Below are 21,807 nucleotides of genomic sequence, written 5' to 3' on the forward strand. Positions count from 1 at the left end.
GAACGGGATCACATCATTAGGAGAATGATGTGATGGACAAGACCCATCCGTTAGCTTAGCATAATGATCGTTAAGTTTTATTGCCATTGCTTTCTTCATGACCTATACATATTCCTCTGACTATGAGATTATGCAACTCCCGAATACCGGAGGAACACTTTGTGTGCTATCAAATGTCACAACGTAACTGGGTGATTATAAAGATGCTCTACAGGTGTCTCCGAAGGTGTTTGTTGGGTTGACATAGATCGAGATTAGGATTTGTCACTCCGTGTATCGGAGAGGTATCTCTGGGCCCTCTCGGTATTGCTCATCACTATAAGCCTTGCAAGCAATGTGACTAATGAGTTAGTTATGGGATGATGCATTACGGAACGAGTAAAGAGACTTGTCGGTAACGAGATTGAACTAGGTATAATGATACCGACTATCGAATCTCGGGCAAGTAACATACCGATGACAAAGGGAATGACGTATGTTGTTATGTGGTTTGACCGATAAAGATCTTCATAGAATATGTAGGAGCCAATATGAGCATCCAGGTTCCGCTATTGGTTATTGACCGGAGATGTGTCTCGGTCATGTCTACATAGTTCTTGAACCCGTAGGGTCCGCATGCTTAATGTTCGATGACGATTTATATTATGAGTTATGTGATTTGATGACCGAAGTTTGTTCGGAGTCCCGGATTAGATCACGGACATGACGAGGAGTCTCGAAATGGTCAAGAGGTAAAGATTCATATATTGGAAGGTTGCATTCGGACATCGAAATGGTTCCGAGTGATTCGGGCATTTATCCGGAGTACCCGGGGGTTACCGGACCCCCCCCTCCGGGGGGGGGGGAGATTGGGCCTACATGGGCCATAGGGAAGAGGGGAGGCAGCCCACAAGGGGCAGCCGCGCCCCCTCCCTATAGGGAGTCCGAATTGGACTAGGGAGGGGGACGCCCCCCCTTTCCTTCTCCCTCTCCCTCCCTTCCCCTTTTCCCTCTCCGGTGGAAGGAAGGAGGGAGGGCCGAATCCTACTTGGACTAGGAGTCCAAGTAGGACTCCCCCCTTGGCGCGCCGCCTCTAGGGCCAGCCTCCTCCTCCTCCCCCCCTTTATATACGTGGGAGGGGGCACCCCAAAGGCACACCGAGTCTTCTCTTAGCCGTGTGTGGTGCCCCCCTCCACAGTTACACACCTCGGTCATACCGTCATAGTGCTTAGGCGAAGCCCTGCGCCGGTAACTTCATCATCACCGTCGCCACGCCGTCGTGCTGACGGAACTCTCCCTCGGCCTCAACTGGATCAAGAATTCGAGGGACGTCATCGAGCTAAACGTGTGCTGATCGCGGAGGTGCCGTATGTTCGGTACTTGGATCGGTTGGATCGCGAAGACGTTCGACTACATCAACCGCGTTACTAAACGCTTCCGCTTTCGGTCTACGAGGGTACGTGGACACACTCTCCACTCTCGTTGCTATGCATCTCCTAGATGGATCTTGCGTGATCGTAGGTAAATTTTTGAAATACTGCGTTCCCCAACGCCTCCTTCATCGAGTACCTCCTCCATCCTCCTTACTCTAAGAAATGACATGAAGTTCGGAAATAAGCTCAATGGCATTTGACCAACACCTGGTGTCTGCCATGAACGGCGTCGACATGGGGTGGACAATACCTGGCTGCGGACGGATCCTGGGTGGACGGCGCCGTTGTACAAGGCGAGCAGACGTGTGGGTGGGGGCTGCGGACGTCCGGCAATGCGGACATCACTGTGGGCGAGGTGCCGACACACTACACCGACATGATGTTGGAAGAGCAGGAGGCCACGTTTCGGCAGGCATAGGCAGACCAGAGGTACAACCTCCGCCTCCCCAACGAGCACTGGCACTTGGAGGAGCAAATCGTGGCTGGCACGAGCATCGTGACAGACTTGGACGTGGAGAGCATGAGGCGTTGCTCCTGTTCTACCGCGCCGCCCGCGACATCTATCGCGAGCGATGACGGCACCACGTCTTGCAGGCGGAGAAAGAACCATGTATGCGGAGATCGACGAGGCGGCGGCGAAATTTTATGACAGCACGGACGACTTTGCTGGCTCTGCATCGACCACGCCCCAACGTCACGACGACGATGCCGGCACATCCGCGGGCGTCGCCTACAACGAGGAAGAGTAGTGCATGAGAGGTCGCGGCGCTTGGGTCCCACGAAGGCCACTAGTACTCCCCTCCCATTGAGCAAAGCTTGGCGGGCTCATCATCGTTGGCCGGTTAGCTGCTTGCCCGCTTCGTGTGGGCGGAGCTTTAGTTTTCGGGGCTCATGGCCGGCCGACAAGCTTGCTGTGTCGAACATGGGGAAGGCATGTCGTGGGAAACGGATGTCAGCGATCATTTAGACTAGATTAGAATAGAGTTTAGTTGAAATATGTTGAAAATGTAATGCATGTGCTCCGGTTTAGGTGATCACCCGGTTTTATGTAAAAAAATACAAGTTCGAATGAAATTCGTTCGGTTTGTTTAAATTTACATCAAATTTGTTTAGTTTCATTAAATTCCGTTTGGAATGTCTCCAGACATTTGCGGCTACAGTTGGTTAGCCGGCTCCTGCATCAGCGTGCGTAAATTGGTCTTCACTAGTCCACGAACCGATACGGTAATCGGTTTAAGGGTTAGCGGTTAGCGTTGAACGTGCCCTAAACAATCCGCAATGCTTTTCAGGTTCTAGAAGGCGGCGATCGGTGATCATGTCAGCGTTCAACAAAGTGGCCCCGTTGGCCAAGTTGGACCCCTCTTGCCCAGAATTAAACATGACTAACCTGTTCCTCTCTGTTCATAATTATTGCCTCTTTTTTTCGCTGGCCAACTACTACTCCTAGACATCTGAATCTCTGCTTTTTTTTTTGCGTCTGAATCTATTCTCTGTCACAGAAGCAAGAAAGGGGAAAATATGACCGTACGCCGCACGCCATGCTAATAAATGAATACAACTGTATTAGTCTAAAAAAATACAATCAGAAAATAATAAATTATTCTATTTTGAATGCAGCAACCACCTGCGCCGTACTCCTATATTGGAGCGCAAGCCAAGCCTGGCCTTCCTTCCCGTCCCGTGCCGTCTCCCTTGCCTTTCCCATCCGCCGTGGATTCCTCTCGAGCGAGAGAGATCGGGGAAGGCGTCGGCCGCGTACGAGAGGAGGGAGAGAGAGAGAAGGAGGGAGGGATGGCGGAAGCCACGAGGAAGTACCTGGTGCAGGTGGCGGAGGGGAGGGAGGCGGCGCCCGAGGAGGGCGGCGCGCCGTCGGCCGGGCCCGTCTACCGCTGCGCCGCCGGCGCCGGCGGGGCGTCGCCGCCCGCCGTGCCGGGGCTCGAGTCATGCTGGGACATATTCCGGTACGTTCGATTTGATTTTATTTCGTTTCGTTTCTCCCTCTCGGGAGTGATTTACAAAGCTGTTAATCGTTCGGTCGGTCTCGGGACAGATCATCGATCCTGTTTGTGTTGTTCCCTCTGGTCGATTTCTTCTTATCATGGAGCTGCTGAATCCTTCGAACAATCCTGCAATGCGGCCACAATTAGCTATAATACCTTCGAGCCGTTCAAACCGCTGCCTTTTATTTTGTACAGTATATATACGCAATTCTTGACGTAACGGTGACACTCGTCGGCGATTTTTAAATTAAATATAAAAATACATCGGTTATTCATACGCAGAAACGTCTTGTGGTTTCCTACTGGTCGGAATTAGACACTGTAGAAGATTCAATGCAGGCATTCCTTCAGAGGAACCTGATGCTACGTATAGAATAATTTAAGAGTCACGACCACTTTAGTGTTAGAACTTATGGTGTACATCGAAGTGGTGCAAAAACTTGGCTCGAGCATGCAAATACGGTGCTAATCGTGTTTGTATACGTCAGCACCGCTGACGACGCATTCCAACGTGGCGTGGGGCGCATTGTCAGTGACAATACAATGCTTTTTTGCGAAAATCACCCGGTTTTTTTTATTTTTTTCCACAGAAAAGCCCCTGACAAAAAAACACCTCGGTTTTTTATTTCTTCCACGGAAATGCCCCCGACAAAAATGGTGCGGTGGGCATCCGACCCGAGGACCCCTAGTACCCTGCGTGTGCAGCTAACTACCCCATCAAGGTCGTCGTTCCAGTATAGAATAGAAACAACTTTTATATATCTTCACTTAGACAACATAAATTAAGAATTTAAATTTTTCAAAGAAAAAACATATGCAGCCGCTGAAATTCGAAAATGCAACCTTAGGTCAAGAACGAGCAGAGCTACCACACCAACAATTGTAATTACATGTTTACAAAGAATCGTCATGTATTATGTCTATAGCAGAATGCGCTCATGGGCTAAAACGGAGTTCAGTTAGTGCAGCCAATTTTCAACATGTTAGTTTTTCAGAAATTACATAAAATGTTTGAATTAAATTTTTAAGTAATATCCATATAAATAAAGTAAATCACATTATTAAATTTCCATATAATTTCATAAAATGTTCACCTATTAAATTCATAAAAATCGAAAAAAATAAATTATGAAATATAAAAGGTATTAACTAATTTTAGAAACTGTTTCCATATTAATTCAGTATTTTAATTCAATTTCTATATATATTTATATTTAAGTAAATTCAAGCTGTTTTCAATAAAATATTCATCCCTTGGAATGAGTATAGCATATAAAATTATCCAGGCCATAAAAATTAATATATGTATGGAGAAATAAATATGGCCGTACTGTACCATCAGACTGCAATTCCTCTAATACACATTTACAATTATATGTATATTACTTATTATTTATAGTTATAATTTAAATCCTTTTACAAACTTCACAAAATGAAAAAAAAAGTAACATGTTGTAAATGGGCCGCACTAGCTTCTGTCCGTTTTATCCCACGAGCACATTCTGTTATAGACATAAAGAGTGACAATCCTTTATTTATATGGAACAACTTTGGTTTGGAATGGTTGGCGAGCCTGCTTGTTTACCTCAGGTGCTTGTTCGATCCCAGCTACTGCATCTCTATTCTCGAATTCAAATATTAATTTATGCTGTCTAACTAATGGATATAAAGCGTGTGTATCTTCAGGTGGGTAGCTGCACTCGTGTTTAGCTCGTTGTTGCAGGTTCGAGGCCTGAGAAGATCGTTTTTTGCTCAATTAAAATTTATTCTGCTGACAGCTGGGACCCTCTTATCAAGTGCTTTTGCGTGAAAAAACAAAAAAAATGAGGCAGTTTTAGAAAAAAGAGCACGCAGACGCCCCATCTTCGTTGTTGAGTCACTGCCAGCGGGCCACGCGCCATGCTGTCATGCCTCGTCACCGTCGCGTTCGTATACAAACGCGATTAGCACCGTATTTGCACGCTCAAGCCAAGTTTTTGCACCACTTCGATGTACACCACAAGTTGTAGCACTAAAGTGACAGTTTGCGCCAAGTTGTGGCACCACCAGTGTAATTGACTCATAATTTAACTCCAGACAACAAAACTGAAAGCGTCAACCTTGTTTTGCTCTGTCCTGTTTGCAAGCTTGGGAATAAAATATTTACATACTGAGGAGGACTACAAAACTTGTAAAAACCATAACAGAAATAGTTACATCTTATAATATTACAGATATGCTACCAAACAGATAAAAACCATAACGCTGACACAATTTCTACATACTTCATAACCAAACCTTGTCCTTATGTCCAATCTACATCTGAAACTGGAAAACCAAACTACAGCTGAACACAGAGTCATTCTGAATGCTAAAAGTCCTATCCAATTTCTGTGTGAAATAAATGTATTCTCTCTACAGGAACATCATTTTAATCTCCTTATAATATGCTTGCTTGCATGTGTACAGTTTGTCTGTGGAAAAGTACCCTGGCAACCCGATGATGGGCCGCCGTGAAATCATGGACGGAAAGGTTGGTCCATGGTCCTCAGTTTCCCAATCTAGGCCTCATACGTTTGCACTCAATGTTTCTCAGTTTTTTTACGGCAGATTAATTTGCGATCTCCTACCTTGTGTCAATTTCATATCAGGCTGGCAAGTACACATGGGTGACTTACAAAGAAGTATACGACACTGTGATCAAGGTAGGGGCTTCAATCCGGAGCTGCGGCATCAACAAGGTATGTGCCACCAGCGATCTGCGCATTTGATGCTTGTTCCGTGATCTTGCACGCTCCTTTTTCTCTGAGATACACTTACACACTTATGAAGCCTTTTATCCCAAACAAGTTGGTGTAGGCTAGATATGAAACCCTGTCACAAGGACTTCCCAAGAGGTCACCCATCCTAGTACTACTCTCACTCAAATGGGTTTCATACCTATGGGATTGGCTAGTTTTTACGTTGGCTCGCCAAGCCTATCACAACCCTCCTCCTTTACCCGGGCTTGGGACCGGCTATGCCTAGAAGACATAGGTGGAGTTTCCTTTTTCTCTGAGATAACACTGCAAAATTGGGAACGGTTCATGGTTCGTTTCAGTATTATTGTGTGTGGCTAGCTTTTAGTATTGTTAAGAAACTACTTACTGATTGATTGGTTGCTCCTTGATCATCTGCAGGGAGGACGATGTGGTATCTATGGAGGCAATAGCCCTGAGTGGGTTGTGAGTATGCAGGTATGCGATACATATCATCACTGTATGGAGTAATGATGCTTAATACGTGGGGAAAATTAGAAACAATGGATGTTAGTGTATTACCACTTTGGTTATGTTGCCGTCTTCATTAGACAGTGTTATGAAATCCTTAGTCCAATTTGTGAACCCCAGTATTCTAATGTCCAAAAGAAAGGCCCCACTTTTAGCTACATGTCCTACACCAAATTTGCCTGTTCTACCGAAAGCTAAAAAAAGTTTTCTCATACATTTGTTCATATTTTGTCTAACCGTCTTTAAAGAAGAAAATGTGGAAAAAACTGTTTGTATTCCTCTGCACTAGGAATCTCCTAACTGTACTCCGTATTAAAATAATGTTGCGTCAACATTCTCTAAAAATACTTCTATAACTTCCGTTTATCACATCACAACTTTCGAAATGCCGTCACTATTTTCTCATCACTAATTTTTTTCTTTGCTTATTTTCTTAGGCCTGCAATGCCCATGGCATTTACTGTGTTCCATTGTATGACACACTTGGTAAGTTTTTCTTGGTTTCACTGGATATTGAAAAATAAATATGGTAGCTGAAACAGTGAGCACCAGAACATGGATGCATGCTCTCACATGTCAGAATTTTGAGTTTAGAAGTTGTTTAACAGTGGCATGCTGACATCTCCCATCAATTGATGTTTTTAGGTGCTGGGGCAATAGAATTTATATTGTGCCATGCAGAGGTCGAAATTGCTTTTGTGGAGGAGAAGAAGATTGGAGAGGTACATTGCTCCACTGGAACACCAACTAGTTTAACTATATGTTACAATACTAGAAAGCACGTTGTAGTAGTAACCTCCGTTCCAAATTATTTGAAACACTATCTTGTCATAAGTAAAACTTCTCTAAGTTTGTCTAAGTTTATAGGAATCTATATCAACATTTGCAACACTAAATTTCATAAAATATTTTCATACTATATATATTTAATGTTATACTCCCTCCGTTCCTAAATATAAGTCTTTTTAGAGATTCCACTACAAACTACATACGGATGTATATAGACATATTTTAGAGTGTAGGTTCACTCATTTTGCTCCGTATGTAGTCTATAGTGTAACCTCTAGAAAGACTTATATTTAGGAACGGAGGGAGTAGATATTAGCATAGTTTTCTATAGACTTGGTCAAAACTTAAGAGAAGTTTGACTTAGGACAAAGCTTGAACTTCAAATAAGTTGGAATAGAGGACTTGGTTAATCTCAGTGCTTTGTTTATTAAGAATCTCTTTGAAAGCAACCAGGTCAGTAAAATGACTATTTATCTCAGATAGAATAGCCTGGAGTTCTACATTCTGTGCTAATTCGGTAATTCCGTTATATATTCTATAACCATTACGTTGTTTTCCTAATAAACACCCATGGAGATTGTAATATATGACATACAAATGTGTTGATTGATTTATTAGAATCATCATAGCACTGTGCATGTAGAAGTTGGTGACTTTATTACATGTGATATACATTGTGTTTTGAGTGCTTGAAATATATTTTGGCGGGGTACTTTTCAGGTACTCAAGACATTACCAAACGCGACCAAATTTTTGAAGAGTGAGTTAGACATGAGTTAGTTCTCTGTTGTTAAGCTATAGTGCCATGTATATGTTTTGCTGATATGGTCATATCTTGCTTCAAGCCATCGTGAGCTTTGGTAAGGTCAGCCCTGATCAGAAGGAAAAGGTTGAGCAGAACGGATTGTCTATCTACTCATGGTCCGAGTTTGTGCTTAAGGTAAGGTTCTCACTTTCTGAGACAACTGTTTTGTGAAAATGGAGCTACTAGTATATCAAACACACTCTTTCTTGTCTATGCTTTAACCATATATAGAATTTTAAGGACATCCTTGTGACCAATATGATTTTATATCCATCTGACACTAGAATAACTAACTTTATTTACTATTACACCTATAGGGAGATGGGGCTGAAGAGAAGTATGAACTCCCTCCAAAGGAAAAGGCTGACATATGCACGATAATGTATACCAGTGGAACAACTGGTGATCCAAAGGGAGTTTTAATCTCTAATAAGAGCATTATCACCATTGTTTCAGCAGTGGATGAGTTCCTTCGCAATTCAAATGAACAGGTGCAGCTATTCATATTTCACTGCAGTTTTCAGTACCTTTGAGCTATATTCTCATTTATTTGGATCTGATTTCGTTGTAACAGATTCGTGAGGATGATGTTTACATTTCTTATCTTCCGCTTGCCCACATATTTGACCGTGTGATTGAGGAGGTGTTCATTCACCACGGGGCCTCAATTGGATTTTGGCGTGGAGTAAGGATGGAAGAAACACACTGTTTATTGCTTGTTGCTTTCTTCATATCAAAGTAGCACATTCTGATCAATAAACAATCTGCTTCAGGATGTCAAACTCTTGGTTGAAGACATTGGAGAACTCAAGCCAACAATATTCTGTGCTGTTCCACGTGTGCTAGACAGAATCTATGGAGGTACAGCATTAAACCTGAAGAATCCATAATATGCAGGTTAATATAATTCTTCAACCATCTGGGCAGGTGATAATATTGCATTGCTTCTTTGATTCAGGACTTCAAGATAAAGTCTCAACCGGTGGCTTCCTAAAGAAGACATTGTTCAATGTTGCGTACAAATAGTAAGATTTTATCTGAAAATTCTAGTCAATTCTTTTCTCTGACATGGTGATGAAATTCTTGTTCTTTTATTCTGAATACTAAATGATTCTGCAGCAAACAAGGGAACATGATAAAAGGAAGCAAGCATGAAGATGCTGCTTCTATTTTTGACAAACTAGTCTTCACCAAGGTACTCCAAAATGAGAATAATTCTAAAATGGCAGTTCTGATCTAAACTCTGATGTTTATGCTGAGTTCAGCTTTAATTTTATCATGCAACCGTATAGGTGAAACGAGGATTGGGTGGTAGAGTGCGAGTAATTTTATCAGGCGCAGCTCCTCTATCTAATCATGTCGAGGAGTTTCTGCGTGTCGTTACATGCTCTCATGTTCTCCAAGGCTATGGTATGCTTATAGCCATATATTATGATTTTATTGCACAGAATTCAGCGAAAAGGAAAAAAAATCTTGAGTAGTTACTGAGATACCTGACTAACTTGATTGTAATTGCTTGTTTTTATAGGTCTCACAGAGACCTGTGCTGGGTCTTTTGTTTCGTTGCCAAACAACATGTCCATGCTGGGAACTGTCGGCCCTCCTGTCCCATACGTTGAAGTACACTTAGAATCTGTTCCTGAGATGGGGTATGATGCATTATCAAAAGAATCACCTCGTGGGGAGATTTGCATCAGAGGGGACACCTTGTTCTCAGGGTACTATAAGCGAGAAGACCTCACCAAGGAAGTCTTGGTCGATGGCTGGTTCCACACAGGTATTATGTCAATGTCAGTCACGAATGGCAAGAGGAAACCAAATATTTTGTAGAATATTCGCCAATTGGCGATGCTCATCATAAAACAGCCATTTAACTTGCCATTATAAGGTCTTTGACATATCAGTCTCTCTGAATGCTTCTTCTGGATACGCTCGTTTCCACATCTTACTGTAGGAGACATTGGTGAGTGGCAGCATGATGGAAGCATGAAGATCATCGACCGCAAGAAGAACATATTCAAGCTTTCCCAAGGAGAATACGTCGCGGTTGAGAATCTAGAGAACATATTTGGTCAAGCTCCTAATGTTGATTCGGTATGGTCCGGGGACAACCTCCACGCACTCATTTGCCCCCAAGTATTCCACAGCATTATATATAAAAAAATCCATGTGCTACCCACTAACTTACACGAATTTCTTCAGATTTGGGTGTATGGAAACAGCTTCGAATCATGCCTGGTTGCGGTGATCAACCCCAACAAGCAAGGTCTGGAACGATGGGCTGAGTCGAACGGGGTTAGCGGAGACTTTGCCTCGATATGTGGAGATGCTAAAGCGAAAGAGTTCATCTTGGAAGAACTGAGCAAAACTGGCAAAGATAAGAAGGTGAGTTGTTAACCTTTTTTTTTAAAGGAGTGAGTTGTTAACCTGGCTAGTAGTTAAACATACCAACAATTTTTGGAACAAGGTCACATGTGAATATGTGATGACCTTGACAGATATATCTGAGACATGATCGTTCTCTGATTTTGTTGCAACAGCTCAAAGGCTTTGAGATGATCAGGGCTGTTCATCTGGAGCCGGTGCTCTTTGACATGGAGCGCGACCTCATCACCCCAACTTACAAGAAGAAGCGGCCGCAGCTCCTCAAATATTATCAGGTATGATTCACACGTGCGATTCATGGATACATATGTATTTTGCATCGTGTCTTTCAAGGTAATTTGATAGCATTATCCATCTGAATTCCTTGCCATCTTTCTCCAGGGCATCATTGACGAAATGTATAAGAGCATGAAGTAGGCTATACCGATCTGGGCAGCGCGTATGCAACATGAGCTTAGCAACCTCTACAAAGTTTTATTTTATTTTTAACTTCTGTCTGGATGTAAATTAACATATAGCGTTTGTTTTTCTAGGTTTAATTTCCCCCCTTATGTTCTCTTTGAACGTGAAAGAAAACAAATACTTGGAATGACGTACATACATAGTGGCTCTGTCATAAGTAAATCGATGTTAAAATTTTGTGGTTGCGCCTTTTCTTTTCCAGTAAAATGAATAATGTCAAGCAATCCGAAAAGTAACAGGTGCAACTCCATCTCAGTGCATTGTATCATGCAGACGCGACCTCAGATCGGGCAAATTTCAGTTGATCTCAGAGCAAATTTGACCATCACTCCATCTTCAATACACTGTACAGTAACTTTTTGCATCCATTGTGAAGCTATTGTACGTGATATGGTGATGTACCTTGGGTGTAGTGTGCACTCCCCTTTGAGTGAAAGTCATAGCATGTGCTCACTAGCGTTGTTGTTTAGCTTTTCTTACAGCTGACAGTTCATTCTTATTATCGGCTGGATAGCACTCAAACCATATCATATTTCACATTTTTGAAAGCGGGATGAATAGTGGGGGTTTGAATGCTTTATTTGCCGGATGCGGAAAAGAAAATAAACGGACAAATACTACATGCAGCATATACAAGCAACTAAAAACATGTGTAACTACAGACCCAAATGGTATATGCTAAGGGCATGTACAGTGGTAGTGGCTGATATCTTAAGCTTTGCATGTAATTTAGAAATGACAATAACATGTCTATAATGGGTTATTTCTTCAACGGTTATCCTAAATATATGGCAAGACATATTATGCTAAGAGATCATTTCTTAAATAAGAGAAGATAAGCCTTTTCTCTTCCACCTCAATGTTTATCCTACGTGGCACTCGTAAAATACCAACATTGTACATGCCCTAATTAGCGTATAACAGAACTACTCCACGCACAATCTTTTCAATCTGTTTTTTGTACCATGCTTAGATGGATGGATGTGGCCTTTGATGGGTGATTACATGAATGACCGTGACTGTATGTCGGTCGTACGTGTAGTAGCATTTTAATTTCAGGCTCACGATCTTCCGATTCTGGGCGATGCACAATCGTAGCCTGTCGAACAGATTAGAACTTGAAGCAACTTGTTTCCCAATAGACTTATGTTTCAGTGCATCTTGCTCCATCTTTGAGTAAGCTTCATCCAAAGAAGGCGATATGACAGTGGGCATGCCTATACAAAACTCATCAAATAAAACAATAAAAGATGCTGGTTACCATCACTTGTAAAAATATGCTGCATAAAAAATGCCATATAAGAATTGATATCAATACAAAAAAATCTAAAAACTGCCATGTAAGAACTGCATAAAATGCCATGAAGTAACTAAAATGCCATGTGTTACAAGGCCATGTAAAAACAAACAAAAAATGACTACTAGGTTCTACCTAAAAAATGTCATGTCACATCTACAATAAAATGCCATGTACTCCCTCCGTTCCAAAATAAGTGTCTCAACTTAGTACTAATTTTCGTAGAAAGTTGTACTAAGTTTGATGTACCAAAATTAATACTAAGTTGAGACACTTATTTTGGGACGAAGGGAGTAGTAACTAACTAAAAATACCATGTGTTACAACCATGTGAAAAGGCCATCTAAGAACAAGCTAAAACACGTCTATTGGGATCTCCCTGTAAAATGCCGAGTCACATCTTACTAAAATGCCATGTAGTAACTAACTGAAAATGCCATGTGTCACAACCATGAGAAAAAAGGCCATGTAACAACAAACTAAAAAAAATGGCTATTAAGATCTACTCCCTCCGTCACATAATATAAGAGCGTTTTTGACACTAGTGTAGTGTCAAAAACGCTCTTATATTATGTGACGGAGGGAGTACCTAAGAAATGTCATGTCACATCTAACTAAAATGCCATTACCAACACTCTGAAAATGCCATGTCCAACACACTAAGAATGCCATGACAACCAACTGAAATGCCATGGCAACCACACTAAAAAAACATATGAAACAAAAGAACTAATGTGGAAACTGACATAGCATCAAAAAATACCTTGCACCATGGCTCGGCGAACTTGACAGCCTTAGACCCGTGCAAGTTTGGTTGCGCGAGCATTGGTTCTTTGAGGTAATTAAGGAGGCGCAAAAGAGACAGGGATTGGATCAATTGAATTGTCTATGCCAAGGCTGCACGACAGCAGGGTAAATTCCATAGGGTGCCTCTCCCTCCCTGGTCCTTGATTCTGCAAGTATGATTGGCTAATTCTAAAGCCGAACCCTGTACAGGTGCAGGTGGGGTGCTGTCAGGAACTTCGGTTACTTTCTCTGCAGATTTGCTATTGGCGAGTCGCTCCTAGAAGCTGCATGAGATACCCCAATCTTGTTTGAGCTCTTGATCCTTGGCTTGGCAGAAATAGGTGGCTTGCTTGCACGGGGCGCAGCACACTGCTGCCCACGACGTCTTCCGACTCCTTACTTTGAACTGGCTCAACTGGATTGCTGTGAGCAGTTGCCGGAAACAAAGAAGCCGCAGGGATGAACACCGATCCATCGCCCTCTCAGCTGGACGTGCTGGAATGCTCTTCGGGAAGGGCATCATACGGAGCACGCCAATATTAGATGCATCAGGGGAGCCGCCCTGAATCAAAATAGGTAAAATTGACATGGCGAAAAATAAAACTGCCATCTATCAGTAGATAAAACTGCCATGGTAGTGGCAATGAAGATGCCTGCATTAAAAGGTAAAACTGCCATGTCAAATATTCTACTCCCTTTGTTCACTTTTACAAGACCTTGAAGACATTTCAGACAATGTACAAAACAACCCATTTTGAGTTGTCTGAAATGACTTACAAAAATGAACGGGGGAAGTATCTAAAAATGTCATGGTCACAACATATAGAACAAATGGCGTGTAAGCTATGATAAATGCCACTGCCAAAAAAAAGCAAAATTGTATTCCTTAAAAATGCCACCTGGTTTAAAATGTCAAAGTAGAAGAAACATTGTATTACTTAAAAAGGTTTCAATCTGGTTTTCCAAAAAAAGATCACTTCATTAAGACAAATGTTTATGTAAAATGTCATCGCTAACTAAAAAAATACCACTATCCAACTAATTAAAAGGAAATCTTACCTATTATAAAAAAGGCCATGTAACACATTAAAAATCAAATGTATGAGAAAAAGGTAAAAAAATTGTAATTCCGATGGAAAATGAAAATATCATGTACGAAATATGTAAAACATGCCATGCAACGCCAATGAAAAATGCCATTTATGAGTAGGTAAAAGCCGACATCACAAGGCAAAAATTAAAAAAAATTATGAATATATAAAAGTGCCAATATAAATGTCACGACTAGATGATTAAAAGTACCTCTTTGAAGCATCCATGTTATCCTCGAGAATAACTGGGTCCAACGTATTTGACTCCGCCAGGCGAGGAGAAGGATGAGTAGTGATAGCAATAGGCTGATGGACTGGTGACAAGCCATGTGGTTGACTTACCAGCAGCAGTAGCCTCACTGAGAAGCAAAAACTAAGAGATGGAAGATTATCAAACATCTAATCATACAAGAAACAGTCGCTAGAAAAAACCTAGGGCCCATAAAAAACTATATTCAAGGAACATAAAAGCAAAAACCACCTCCTCCTAGCTGCGACAAGGTTAACCCTTGCCCTCTTAGGCGCAGCATTGACGCCATCACCAGCACCCCCTGCCCCTCTTCGAAGGAACAACAACGCTACCAACGACATATGTCTCGTGACTCCGTCCTCCCTTATCAATTTCAGTATCTTACCGAGTGGCGCCTACCGCAAGTCTGTCGTGCCCACTGCCATCACCCTCACTCAGTTGGTCGATGTCAACATCTACATTATGACCAGGCTCAACACCCTCATCATTGTCCTCGCTGTGCCTCCATTCAAAGTCACCATGAACCAAATTCTATTGAATGTTAACAGGATCATTTGAGCTACTGTACTCATATCGACCAAGCAGACCAACCGGTCGGGACAAATCAACTCCATCAACATTGCAGACATGCCGGCCTCGCCCTCACCAGTAGAAAACCCCGTCCAACCCTGAACCAATTTCCCAAGAATATTGGTCATGCCAGATGCAAACTCACCAACAAGATTTTCGACTTTGTTCCTGGTATGAAAAACAAAACAACCAAAAAGGAAAAAAAAAGGCAGACTGCCAATCAGCATAGCATGGGACATTCTAGTTTCACATAGCCCACGATTTCGCGTGTCAAAAAATAGCATGTTGGTCATGCAAACAATACCTATGAAGGGAAAGATGGGTTCACGTTCACGTCCAACCACTTGTTGAAATTATCTGCACCACCAAAATAGCTGAGGTTGATATCACACTTCATCGCAAACTATAGCAAGAAAAATGATGAGCAAACTGCCATCCACACATGTATGAAAAATCCAACATAAAAAAAGAATATGTATTGACATCAAGCATATAGGGAAATGTAAAAAATCCAGCATATCAGATAAATGCCATCCACAATATATGAAAAATGCCATCCAACATGTATGAAAAATGATATCCACACACGAATGAGAAATGACATCCATCATATATGAAAAGTGCCATCCAACATGTATGAAAAATGACATCCACACATGAGTGAGAAATGTCATTCACAGAAGTATGAAAATGCCAACCAAAACAAAATAATATCTATTATATCAAGCATATTATAAAAACGCAAAAGCCAACAAGTATGAAAATGCCACCAGCATACCAGAAAATGCCATCCTACATGTTCCATGTACACAAGAATGAAAAATGCCATCCAAAAAGATAAACAAATATCAGAGAATAAAGAACGAACTAACCTCTAACTTACCAAATGAATCATCCAACTTCCTGTCTGCCGTGAGAACGGCTTTGATGGCTTTATCAGACCACACAACTATATCAAAATCGTGCACGGCAGGGCGACCACCAACCTCGGTAAATATGATAGAACCAATGTCAAGCCTGTCAACGTACATAAGATGGAAACACAAAAATGCAAAAAATGAAGCTTTGTAAGAGCAAGCCAACCAATAGAGAAAAAAAACACGAAATATGGCTAGATGTGAGATAAAAGTAGGCTTGCCATTAGGTGAAGATGGCAACCCATGTTGTACTTTTTTGGGCAAGTGCTTTATGCAAAAACTCGACAATGAATTTTCACCAATTCATATTTTGCATGCCATTTATTTGGTCGTGCAAAAAACACAAAACACATACCTGCACCACAAAAAATTAAATATGAGATTCAAAGCAAGTAAAGATACAAATGACAAAAACCTTGAAAAGACTTAACTTAAAAGATAAAAAAGGTAAAAAAATATACCAAAGCTGGAAAAACCTTGTTGCTCGCTAGAGTCGACGTGGTCGGCGCAAAAACTGACGTCACCAAATACATCAAAAACATCCTCTTGAAATCCACATCATACGTCTTTATTTTCACAACCAGGTCAACCACAATACTCGGCATATTATCCATTACTAGGAACATCTGAGTGCACAACCTCTCCTTCAATTCTCTGCCAACCTTATATGGCACATCCATGCCACTGCGAGGGACACCGAGCGTGTTGAAAACAGATTACTCGTCAGGAGGAATCCTGCCGCTCCTCGGGATGACAAAGCATTTAGAAGAAACATCATACTTCCTTGCAAGCCAATTGCAGAGCACATTATGATCCTTGCAGCACCTTTCTGCTCGCGACTAAAATTCTTGTTTAGTGTCGTCAAGCGTTCTTGAGCCCCCCTATTGCGTATTTTTCTGCCAAGAAACAAAATAGAAAAGTTGATCGCACAACGATTAGAAATCAAAAACTTTTGATTCAAATATATAGTATGCAATCATAAAAAGAATACATAAGAAAATGCCATCAAGAAACATGATTAAAAATGCCATCCAGCAGAAACATATATATGCCATGTGAGAACAACTAAAAATGACATGTGCGAATAACTAAAAAATGCCAACTACAACAACTATGGAAGTGCCATGAAAGTAAAGTGAAAAAATTGCCACCTACAGGTAAGATGACTAAATATAATTCAAAAAATAACATTTGCAGATGCCAAGTGAGAACAACTAAAAAATTCCAACTATAACAACTATAAAAGTGCCATGCAAGTAAAAGTAAAAAATTGCCACCTGCATGTAAGATGACTAACTATAATTCAAAAATAACATTTGCAGATGCTGCAGGGCCATCAACATCAATGCATCCAACAACTCCACATGACAAAAACAATAAAAAAAATGTGATGATCAAACGCTGCTGGAAAAAACAAGCAATGCCTGCTTTCACTACTAGGGAAAACCTTATACACAGAATAGCAGCAGCGCGGCACAAAAAGAGGCGCTACTGCTAATTAGCAGTAGCGATGTTAGGAAGAGCGCGCTGCTGATGAAAATTTAGCAGTAGCGCGTGATGGATAAACCGCGCAACTACAAAAATGTACCGACAGTACCCAACAACCTAAGTTTACCAACAGCGCGGTGGCATGATGCGCGCTACTGCTAAAGCAATAGTAGCAGCGCACTTTTTAGTCACGTCGCTGCTGCTAATTTTGAAATTGTCCACACGGTTGGCCCGTTTAGCAGTAGCGCGTGTGAGAAAAGCGCGCTGCTGCTACACCCTTAGCAGTAGCACGCTTTTCCACCCGCGCTACTGCTAAGGCGCAGTACCCCACCACCTTTCCCCACCCGTCCTCCCCTCCCCCATCTCCTGTCCTCCCTTTCCCCTACCTCCCACATCCTCCCTCTCTCACTCTTCTTCTTCCTCAAGACTTCTCCCCCCATTACTCTCCCTCTTCTACCTACCTTTCTCCCTCTTCATTACTCCTAGCTAACTACACCACCTCCATTAATGCATCTCCTTTATCTTTTTCCTTCCCCCTCCATTAGTTGAAGTTGTCTCCTCCCAAATTAGCTAGCTAGGTAGATGTAGCATTTAGTCAAGTGACCTATTTGCCCCCTAATTAGATATATCTTTGTCAAGAAGAGCTTTGTGCACTTTTGATCTCCCTACATCATCATCTCCACCGTGTGCTCGATCTTGAGATAGAGGTGATTAAAATTTCATGCTTTTGCAAAATGGAAATATGTGTATGTGTGTGTGATATGATAATTGGGCAATATGATGGAAATTGTGTGTGTGGCATGAGTTGACGCCTTGTGGTTTTGAGTTGCCTATGTTTTGCCGAAATGTCGATTTATTTCCGTTTCGGCGAATTCCGGGCAAACTCTAGATCTATATATGTCCTATTTTTAGGGAAGGTCATGCCGAATTTTTGTATGACTTTGATGCATGCACGCATTTTTATAATCAATTTGTTCATTATTACCGTGTAGACGTTCATGATGGTCAGTGGAACGATGGTGGACAGGTGGTTGCGGTCGGCGGTGCAGGACATGAAAGAAAATAACCTGACAGAGGTTTTATATCCGTGTCGAAAATGCAAAGGAATAGTTTGGCTCGACCCCTATGACGATGTTCGTGTCGAAGCGCACCTGCTCATGACTGGTTTCATGGATGGCTATACTCGGTGGATAATTGAAGATGAGGATGACGATGTTGAGGACGCCGACGGGGCAGGCAATGATGACACGGGGCAAGACGAAGAGATGATCGATAATGGCGGCGGGGAAGAGGCCGGACATGGCGGCAGAGAAGGGACCGGACATGGCGGAGGAGAAGGGGCCGTACATGGCGGCGGAGAGAACGACATGGACTCCACGCAGCAGAGTTCGTCGGTACTAAGTTCAATCGTGTGGGACCCTCATGTTCAAGCACTGCTTCGCAAGAAGACGAGTACTGAGAGCTGCTTCTAGAGAGGAGGCTAAGCTGGAGCAACTGGTGGTAGACTCGAACACTCCATTGTATGATGGTTGCAATCCTGAGGTGACCCGCTTGAGTTTCACGCTCCAACTCCTGAAGACGAAGGCTAAAAACAAATGTACCGACACTAGCCTCGATGAGCATCTCAAGTACCTAAAGGATGTTCTTCCCCCGGGGAATCTATGTCCTACTAGTGTTGATGAGGCCAAGAAGATCATGTGCCCTCTTGATCTACTGCACGTTAGATACCATGCATGCATCAATGATTGCATAATTTATCGGAAGGAGCACGCGGAAGAAACAAGTTGTCCGGTGTGCAATGCTTCTCGATACAAGAAGGCCGGGAAGAAATGTCCCCAGAAAGTTGTATGGTACTTACCGATCACTCCCCGTCTCCAGCGGTATTTTGTAGATCCCAAGGAAGCAAAGCTAATGCGCTGGCACGCGGAGAGGAAGAAGCCCGACGATGGAGATGATCCGAAGCTGAGACACGTCAAGGATGGAAGCCAGTGGAGAGCGTTGAACAGCTTCTATCGGTATTTCAAATGTGATGCAAGGAACATCGTGCTCGACGCGTGTACCGATGGCATGAATCCGTTTGGCAACCAGAACACCAACCATAGCACATGGCCCGTGTTTGTATGGATGTACAACCTCCCCCCTGGTTGTGCATGAAGTCGAAGTACATTCACATGAGCATGCTTATTCAAGGGCCGAAACAACCAGAAAATAATATTAATTTGTATTTGGGGCTACTTCAAGACGAGTTAGACACGTTATGGAAAACACCGGCCTAGACATGGGACGCCAGCAAAGGCGAGTATTTCTACATGAGAGCCGCGCTGATCACGATGGTGCACGACTATCTCGGTTACGGATATGTCTCAGGCCAGGTGTGCCATGGATATTGCGGATGCACGCGGTGCATGGATGATACGACGTCTCAGCAGCTAACGTCAAGGAAAGATGGCGGGTTTGGGAAAATCGTGTACATGGGGCATCGAAGATGGCTCGAACAGGACGACCCGTGGAGAAACCGTGGAGATCTATTCAATGGTCATGCTGAGCATCGAGGACCTCCACGTAAGCGGAGCGGTGCCGAAATGGATGAGCTGTTGAAAAACTGGAAGGAGTGCCCCGCGCCGGGAAAGACGATGAAAAAGGTGCCGGAGCCGCTGCTGAAGGTATGGAAGACGAGGTCTGTGTTCTGGGACTTGGAGTACTGGCACAAACTCGATACACCTCATTGCCTTGATCAAATGCATATATGTAAGAATGTCCTTGAGAGCTTGCTCGCGACACTAATGAACATGCCGGATAAGACCAAGGATGGGCCGAAGGCAAGAAAAGACTTGCAAGATTTGAAAATCAGGGAAGACCTGCACATGCCGCCCCGTAAAATGTCAGACGAGACAAAGACGGAGACAGAGGCACGGGAGAAGAAGGGCAAGAAAATAAAGAAAGAGGATTATTGCCCCCCTTCTTGCTTCACCTTAAGTCAGGCTGAGATCGGTCAATTCTTTAAGTGCCTTACCGGAGTCAAAGTTAGTTCCGGTTACTGTGGCAAGATAAGCAGATATCTAGACATGGACAAGAAAAGGTTCAGTGGGATGAAGTCCCATGACTGTCATGTGATGATGACGCAGATACTACCTGTTGCCCTTAGAGGGATAATGGACAAGCACGTCTGTGACACGCTTATTGGTCTCTGCAACTTTTTCGACGTCATCTCTCGAAAGTCGATCAGTCTGAAGCAGCTCCGAAGGCTACAGGAAGAGATTGTTGTGATACTGAATGAGCTTGAGATGTACTTCCCGCCCGCGTTCTTTGACGTGATGGTGCATCTGTGTGTCCATATTGTGGACGACATAATAGACCTGGAGTCGTCATTTCTGCACAACATGATGCCATTTGAGAGGATGAATGGGATCATCAAAGGATTCGTTCGTAACATGTCCCATCCAGATGGAAGCATCATCCAGGGCTATCTGACACAAGAGTGCATCTCTTTCTGTGAGAATTTTCTATATGGCGCAGACCTGCAGCCGCCTGGTGTTAGTGTTGGTTTGCCCGTTAACAAGTACGATGGGAGGCTCGAAGGAGAAGGTCACTCCAACGGTCGTAGGGAACTGCACGTGGCATACTCAGATCGATGCAGCGACTTTGACAGAGCAGACTTGGTAGTGCTACAACACCTAGACGAGGTAGATCCTTTCGTGGCACTGCACAAAGAAATTATCGCAAAGAAGTATCGTGACCGGGGGGTATGCAGGACGGACGCAGAAGTTACTAGAGAGCACAACTCCACTTTCCTGCATTGGTTCAAAGAGCATATTATTGCTAATCCCCCGGAGGAGGGCTCTAAGGACGGATTGCTCATATATGCCTTAGCACATGGCCCCTCGCCCAACCTCGTAACCTATCAGGCATACGATATCAATGGATACACGTTCTACACGGAGGCCAATGATATGGACAGTGATGATCAGAACTCAGTGGTGACGATGGAGTGCATGACCGGCAACGACAACGGCGCAACTGAAAGATTTTACGAAAGGGTCGAGGAGATCTGGGAGCTTGACTACGCTGGACTGCACAACACGACGATGTTCCGTGTCAGATGGGCTAAGAATGTCGAAAGAGAAAACCGGAATTTCACTACCATGACTATACCCGATGCCAAGAGCGCTACCGTGAACGCTATCGTAAAAAACGAGCCATGGGTACACGCTAAGCACGTGACACAATGCTTCTTCATAACCGACCCGTGCAATCCCAGCCGTGTTGTCAAGGAGAGGTAAAAGGAACATCATTTGAATGGATAGAGT

At 43.0% G+C, this 21,807-nt stretch overlaps 1 protein-coding gene across 1 annotated transcript; it reads left to right on the forward strand.

The window, feature by feature from the left end:
* Window positions 1-3,039: 3,039 nt before the first annotated feature.
* On the forward strand, window positions 3,040-11,278 carry LOC109760892 (long chain acyl-CoA synthetase 4). Its single transcript, XM_020319688.4, has 19 exons — window positions 3,040-3,373; window positions 5,861-5,924; window positions 6,043-6,132; window positions 6,571-6,627; window positions 7,098-7,146; window positions 7,306-7,382; window positions 8,170-8,209; window positions 8,295-8,389; window positions 8,572-8,745; window positions 8,829-8,939; window positions 9,028-9,115; window positions 9,213-9,279; window positions 9,374-9,449; window positions 9,547-9,664; window positions 9,783-10,031; window positions 10,209-10,348; window positions 10,457-10,639; window positions 10,795-10,914; window positions 11,021-11,278. The coding sequence occupies exons 1-19, from the start codon at window positions 3,204-3,206 to the stop codon at window positions 11,054-11,056; spliced, it is 2,004 nt and encodes a 667-aa protein (XP_020175277.3). The 5' UTR covers window positions 3,040-3,203; the 3' UTR covers window positions 11,057-11,278.
* The last annotated feature ends 10,529 nt before the right edge of the window (window positions 11,279-21,807 follow it).

Source organism: Aegilops tauschii, chromosome 5 (genome assembly GCF_002575655.3).
Source record: "Aegilops tauschii subsp. strangulata cultivar AL8/78 chromosome 5, Aet v6.0, whole genome shotgun sequence".
Taxonomy (NCBI): Eukaryota; Viridiplantae; Streptophyta; class Magnoliopsida; order Poales; family Poaceae; genus Aegilops; species Aegilops tauschii.